Source organism: Amphiprion ocellaris, chromosome 2 (genome assembly GCF_022539595.1).
Source record: "Amphiprion ocellaris isolate individual 3 ecotype Okinawa chromosome 2, ASM2253959v1, whole genome shotgun sequence".
In the NCBI taxonomy this organism is placed as follows: Eukaryota; Metazoa; Chordata; class Actinopteri; family Pomacentridae; genus Amphiprion; species Amphiprion ocellaris.
In genome coordinates, this window is record NC_072767.1 from 12,730,235 (window position 1) to 12,738,073 (window position 7,839).

General features: G+C 39.5%; 1 protein-coding gene across 3 annotated transcripts in view; it reads left to right on the forward strand.

Annotated features, from left to right (window-relative positions):
- cdc14ab (cell division cycle 14Ab) overlaps positions 1 to 6,888 on the forward strand; it is a 35,745-nt gene extending 28,857 nt beyond the window's left edge. For 2 of the 3 annotated variants that reach the window (XM_023293001.3, XM_023293000.3), the window contains 2 exons: positions 337 to 694; positions 4,638 to 6,888. In XM_023293001.3, the coding sequence (XP_023148769.1) occupies positions 337 to 694; positions 4,638 to 4,667 (388 nt within the window). In that variant the 3' untranslated portion in view covers positions 4,668 to 6,888. The remainder of the gene's footprint in view (positions 1 to 336; positions 695 to 4,637) is intronic. The other variant, XM_023293003.3, reaches the window with a different exon arrangement.
- Positions 6,889 to 7,839: the final 951 nt, after the last annotated feature.

Genomic DNA, 7,839 nt, shown 5'->3' on the forward strand with positions numbered 1-7,839 from the left:
TAGCCATAGCAAACAGTCCAGTTTTTAGTTTTTATCTATTTTTACTCTTTTGTTGTTCTTCACAGAAATAATGCATTGTCATGACATGGCATCATAATGTTCATATGGTCAAGTAAACTGTCAGAAAGTTAGACTGTGGTCTTTAATCAATGTGTAGTTGCTGCATTTGATTTTGTGGGGCAAAATACAGATAAGTGTGTTCTGGTCCAGGATCAACTGTTCTGATTCTGCAGATGGTTGACGATTCATGTTGCTCACGTATGTTGTATGTGCCCCCCCACCCCACCCCCACCCCACCCCACCCCCACCCCACTCCCCACCCCCCGCTGACCTCAGCTCAGCTCTCGGCTCTCGATTGGCCAGCTCTCTCAGTGATCTGTACGCTGGTGATATTGAAGAGGATGGGAATACTCCGTACTCCCCTCTTCCTCCCTCCTCCCCTTCCTCCTCTGTGTCTCTAAGCTCCTCCCCCTCCTCTCTGGCCCAACCATCTTTGTCCCGCTATGGTAATGGCCCTCGCACTGTGCAGCACGAGGTCAACAACAACAGCGGTCCATTTGGTGGCTCTGGGATGCCCCCCGCAGGGAAAAACTTCATTCGGACGGGGCCTCAGGACTTCAGCCCCTACAGGGGCCCTGGGCCGTACAGCGCAATGACGGGCCCCTCAGGACGCTACCTGAGCCGCTCCATACCTGTAAGTCCTCTGACACAGCAGCAGCTCAGCACCACCCCTTTCTGCTGATTGGCCCTCTGTTTTAACACCACTAACACACTGCAATGCACATGAGTGTTTGACAGTGGAGGTAAAACTGCCTCACATTATCTCAGCTTAAATCATTTTAAAATCCAGATTTGTGTCCTCCTGTGTATGAAATGAATCTTTCAGCACATTTTTGTCAGCTTTACAGTTGTTTGGTACAGTGCATTATGACTTATTCAACCAATGTGTCTGTTGTTTCCAGTGTGTTTCTGACCTCTGACATGCTGCAGTTTACTTCCTCTGTCTTTAATGTTTCTTCCGTGGTCTGACATGAAAAGGTGTCATTAAACAACGTGCATACAACATAAACAACAAAACGGTGCAAGGGAACTGTTGTGTTCTATATAAAGTTACAATGATTCAACAATTGTAAGATTTGACAGAAAAGTATTACGCAACCATTTTAATGTACTTGAACAGAAAAAACAGAATTCAGTCCAGCTTGTTTGTGAAGTATATAGTAATAATAGAATAATTTCTGATTTTGGGGAAAGTGACAGTGAACCTGAAAGCAACATAAAACCACCCACATTGCACACTAGAGATGCAGTTATTATTCTGTTATTAGATTAGTCGTCCAGACCCTTTAGTTGATACATATGCATTACAGCACAATGACATTATTTTTCCACACATCCCAGGTTGTTAGGAGCCTAGGGTTGAGTGAATGGTCAGCCAAGATATGATGCCTCTCATGCAGATAGTGTTGAGTGCCTTGGTCAAGGATCCAACAGAGATAACTTGGTCTTATCCTCTTGACCTTCTAATCAGTAACAAGAGCTCTAAATGTTTAGTCAAAACAGCCCACCAGAAAAATAATCTTAAACCATTTTAGTAACTGAGCATTGAAGAAAAATTCGAGGATTTTAAATGTGAAGATTTGTTGCTTATCATTGGCCTTATATTGCTTTAAACTAAATATTTTGTGGTCATGGACATTTTATTGACCATTTTACTGACAAAGTAATTACAAAAAATAATCAATAGGTGCAGTCCTAGCAACATCATCATTACAGCTTATTAATGTCTTAAATGTCTTTTGGCTTAGTGTGTGTTTTAATCAGAGAACCTTGCTTTAACTGACACGTACTGAAAAAGAAAAATGCTCAAACTGCTCTGATTTTTTTATTGTGATATAATTCATTTGACTATATCACTCTCTTGTGACTTTTTCAATATCTTTGTAAACCTGCTGAATTTTTACAGTGGTGATTTTGCATATTTATGATTGGAAGATATAAATCAGTGGATCTCTGACGGGTTTCTCTGCCGTTTCTCATGTTAACATCATTAACTCACACTAACGTGAAGCTGTTGCTGAGCTGAGGAACTTGCTGAAATTTAAATATCACTTCATCAGCAGGACAACAACAGGACAGAGTTGATTATCACACAAAGTTTTTAATGTTAAAGATTCGTCTGGCACATGCAAGTTAATGTCAGCAGCAATTATAGATCCCCTTCACACATTTATGAAGATAATGCTTTAAATGACACGTTTTGTTCAGTTTTTTTTAGTAAGAAAAAAAATTATCTGAATCCTTAAATATACTAAACATTTTCATTTGCAATGTTGGATACAAGATGTCTCCTATCTGTCTGGAAGACCATCCTCTGTGTTGTGCAATACAGATGTCACGTTTCAACATCATACAGATGTAATGCTGCTTTGGTGAAACTCAGAACTTGGGAATTTCTGACCTCTTACTTGGAAAAGTGTAATGGAAAGGCTGTCAAAGTCAGAGGTCTGAAAGATTTACTGGTAGTTCTCATTATGACATTGATTCAAAAACTGCAGCATTGGACAAGTAAAACAAATATCGCATTATAGGTGAGTTGAAATATGAAAAACGCGCCAACATGAAAATTCCCATCTTTAAACGACACACATTAGCAAATAAATGAATGTCATGTAGATTTATAGTCACCACTTAAGAGTTTACCATCAAGTATCACTTCCAAAAAGTAGTTAGTAGTAACTGAGATGACTATGTGACGTCCATAGTGAATGAAAACATCTGCCCCTTTTCAAATATGATTTTTCTTCATATGTAGTTATATTTGGTGAACCACTTTTAGCTCCAAATGTCTGTTCCATTAGTAATATCTCAAATAGCTACTGAGATATTGTAGTTCAAATGGGGCTTCAAATTTTACTGTGAGAAAAAAACATACTGAAAATGGGTCGATTCGCATTTTTTAAAAAATTTGATTAATGAACCGGTCTTGGAAGGAGCATGATATATCAATCTAAAATTTCTCAGATACCATTTTGAATATCCATAGTGTATGATGAAAAAAGTTTTAGGCAAGTCAGAATTGGTCAAGCAGAAGATACCTGATGATTTGAGATGGGATGATCATGTATAACAGCCTTTTAGAGTATTCCATATTCTCCCCAGTTTTGTATCCAGTTAAGAACTGATTCTAGTTCATTTTTCCGTTTCGTATTTCCCGTTATTGTGTCTATTGTGGCGCTATGGGTCTCCTGTTGACATTTGGGGAAGCAAGAAGTTTCACCTATTGGGGCAATATGTGCAGACTCCCTTGTTTGATACTTCTCTATATGCAAAGAGAAAGCCATCCATGGCCTCACACATCTAAGATAACAGGCTTGCAAATCTCTGTGCTCCATGGTTATATCTGTAATGCTGTTGGCAATATGTCTAAACTAGGCAACTCATTTCTGTTTCTTCTGTCAGTGAGACTGAAAAAGTGACATTTAAACTAATATGTTAATGTTTGTTTTTTCTGTGTGACTGTTTTCCTGAATCCCTGCAACAGTGGTATGGTAGTCTGATCCATAGAACCATAGTAAACGTATTATTGGAGATACCATCCATCCCTTCATCAGCTTGTGGAGGGTTGTGGGGGACTGTAGCCTATTCCAGCTGACATTGGGTGAGAGGCGGGGTACACCCTGGATGGGTCGGCATCTCACCACCAGGCTAACATGGACACAAACAATCATGCACGCTTAGACCTACGACCGCTTTAAAATCGCTCATTAACCTACCACACATGTCTGTGGACACTGGGAGGAAGCTGGAGCAGCAGAAAACCCAAGCAGGGACAGGGAGAAACTGCAAACTCCACAGGAAGGTGCCCAGCCAGTCATGAGGCTCAAACCCAGACGTTATTTATGAGGCAACAGTGCAAAAATTTCTCTGTTGAAAAGAGCATGCAGTTCCAGGAGAAACTGTAGTATGACTGCAGAAAACTTTTTTTTCAGCTGCAACAGCTTGGACCCTTTGGCACATGGACAAGAAGAGGCTGGGATTGAACCTCCAACTGTGTATTTAGTGGACACCCCACTCTACCACCTGAGCCACCATTGTTACAATGAGAAACACACCATGTTTAATGGTTTCAGCTCTTGAAAATATTCATATGCTGCCTGCCAAGATGAGTTTCTCACAGTCATTAACAATATGTGACTTAATGCGCTTTATGGAGGGAGTTGACCCTTCGGAACTCATGGAACAAGGAAGCCAAACCTTAAAGGATGAGCCCTTTGAGTGTTGAGTGTAAAGAATATCTGTAGTCCAGCGAGACGAAAAGAGAGATAAAGCTGTGAAAGGATTCCGTGCTTTTTTCACAGATGTCTGACATGTTGTGGAGAACGTAAATACTGGACACCTCCAGTAATTACTTGTAATGGACAACGTCTGCATTAGACTTGCAGTGTTGAGTACTACGGTTTTACACAACCTGCAGTTGGTGTCATAGATATGCTGTGTGCTCTATTGCAGATAGAGGAGTAAATTGGAATTCTCTTTCCCAAATTCTCTCGGAGTGTTCCTTTAAAAACATACAGAATACTCAGCAGTCACATCTAACCTAAAGTTAAATACAGTTTTTCTGTTTTGTCTTTCAGTCTCTTCAGTCTGAGTATATCCAGTACTAAAACTACAGGTCTGGCCTGAGGACACATTACTCTTCTGATTATCCAGAACTGTTCCTGTCGGATGCTCAAAGGGAAACTAATGTATCAGCTGGAGTTTCTCTGTCAGGAGAGAAGAGACTCTGAGATGGTAACAGCTGCTCTCTGTTCATACTGTATGTAAATGAGCTGTTTGTAAATATGATGTAAGCTGCACACGTGTTCGGCTGAAGATATATTGACACGAAATGGGCATGTTTTATATTTCTTATTTCTGACAGAAGACATATTTTTGTTTTAACGATATTAATATCTTAATTTTTTTTTGTTTGTTTTTTTTGATAAAGGGGGAATCATCTGACAACAAATTTCTGTCCTATTTTAGATGATTTCTTCAGCAGATTTTTTGTTGATGTGACTGATCTGTGTTGTTTTTTTCTAGTTAACAGCAATAATAATAATAGAAGAAGAAGGGACCCAAAAACAGAATGTCAGCTACTAATCTCAGGGGATTAAAGTGCATATGTGCGTGAATGTAAGTGAGTGTGTGTCAATGTCCACTTGGTCTTAAAGAAGCATTTAAACATTACTTTTTATAAAGTCGTGATAGCAAAGATGACAAAAACTGCCTTGTCTCTCTGGAATGATACCATAAGCTGTATATAAAGGTGGATGACCTGTCACCACTTCCTCCCATTGTCCATATGTGAAAGCCACAATATTGCAGTAAAATGTGGGTGCTGCTATCTTACACTGATAACACCATGAACAACTAGAGTCTGTGCAGTAGAAACCATGGGGCAGAGACGAGGAGGTCCTGCCTCCTTCCATCACAAACTCCTTGTGCTTGATGCAGCCCAGGCACTTATTAATTTCTTGATGAGGATGATAAGTAAAGGCTTGCTGTCTAGATAACTAGCTATGTGTTAACTATTTTTCCCCATAGATTGCTCCTAGTGTAGCCTGGAATTAATGATTGCTCAGACAGCAGCCTCTTCAGTACTCTGTCTTCAGCCCTGGATTCCTACCTTACAGACTAGTAGCAAATGATGTCACTCGCACAAGATGTCAATGTCGATATCTACCATATTTCAGCATTACATTTGCGAAGCTGTGATGTCCATTTCTATGTGCAATTTCTCAATACACGTGGAGGTGAAACCATTTGTTGTCTCACAAATTAGTCAACAGAAAATTACTTGGAAATAATTATAATGATAAGTAATTTTGTATGTATTGATCCCCCCCCCCCCCCCGGTTAAAGCAAAAATCATCTGATTAATCAGTGATAAAAATTGTAATTAGTTGCAGCTGAATCTTGCCTGAGCTTTGCTGCACAGATCACACTGTGCTGCATAAACCTATACAGATGGGAGACTTCCTGCATCAGTTACTGAGATAAAGATCCTGAATTGGTTAGTGGAAAAGCACATTAAACAATCAAACTGAGCAGGTTAAGTAGCACCCCTCTTGAAAATGGTGGTATTGCAGTGTTTGTTGGGGGTTTACCTTATCACCCTGCTGCAGTGATGGACAGGTGTACTCCAGGACAGTGACATCACTGCTGGGTGTGGTTACAGGTGATGCAGCTAGAAAGGGCAGATGCTTTGCTTTTCAGCCTGTTGTTGAGTTACTCTTTCAACCTTAACGATAGATGCTCTTTGAGGGATGTACAATGTCCGTTAAGTACAAGGCTTCTACCTCGTCTGATGACATCTTCACAATGTTTTCCTTATTTTATGGTCATATTGTATGGAAGAAATAAGTTTACATGTTAAAAACATGTCAGACACTCCAGAGCCTTTAAGACATTCACAAGGAAACAGCAGAAAACACTTGTTTTCCCTTAAGGGAAATATTTTCAACAGATCTTTAAATGTTGACTCTCATCACATGGTTATTTAAGTATACAGGCTCCAAAGTGCCCTAAACATTTTACAGCTCCTCGTGTTTGAATGCTTGAATGATTTGATAAAATATCTGATGTTTGACACATCAGGAAGTTTATTTTCAGCTCATAGCCCCAAAAGCTTTTATTTTGGTATTAACTTATCCATGTTATGAAGATGTTTAAATGAAGTTGTTGTTTCACTCATAAATGTCCTGAACCTGTATTTAATGTAATATCAAAGTCTTTTTTTTTTTTGAGAGAAAAGTTTAAAAATAATGTAGATATTTTTTTTCTTTTAACAGACGGCAGAGTTTCTGTCTGAGCAATAACAGGAAATAAAGTATGTATTCTTCAGATTCTGCGTTTGGATCCATGTTAAATGCTTTACAGCGTGGTTTGATATAAGGCCAGGTGGCTGCAGTGTAGTCAAAACCCTCCACACTAAGGCACATCCCCAACTGTGAGTCAAAATACACACAGGTCCATGTTATAATATTCAAGAAGGTGAGATCCCTAAAAGTCAAAAACTACAAGACCAAGTCATACTAATACCAACATATTATTGAGGCGAAGTCTTAACAACCACAAGTCTGACTCAAACCCCCACAATAGTTAAACTCATCCACAAGTCGATCCACTAAGACAGGTGAGTTGACCTCCCCAAAAGCCTGAGTCTTAACAAACACATATTCTAGTCAAAACCCATGAGGCTGAGAAAAGTCATACCTGCAAGTCTGAGTTTCAACAAACAAGACAGAGGCAAGTCAAAATACCCCCAAAACACAAGTCCCCGACATGCCCATGACTCTGAGTAGAACACATACACTACCATTCAAAATTTTGGGATCACTTAGAAATCTCCTTTTTTTTTAATGGTGTTGAAAGGCTAATTGATGATTAGAAAACCCTTGTGCAATTATGTTAGCACATGAATAAAAGTGTGAGTTTTCATGGAAAACATAAAATTGCCTGGGTGACCCTAAACTTTTGAACGATAGTGCAAGTCTGAGTCATATCCCTTGTTTTTGATCCTTTGTTTGAGAGACTGAAACAACAACCCAAAGACAAACTTCGACCAGTCAAACTGACTTTTGCTGAATCCTTCTAAAGTCTTTTGATCTGCTGAGACTTTGGATTCAGCAGTTCAGAACACAGAAAGGTTTGTTAAAGTACCATCTGAACCTTTCAGCTCCACAAATACTGAGCTGTTCTAGTCTGAGTAAATCAGTGAAAGTCCAGTCATCTGACTCATGACATCCAGCAGCACACTCCAGTCATCATCACACTGATCAATATGAGGTTAGA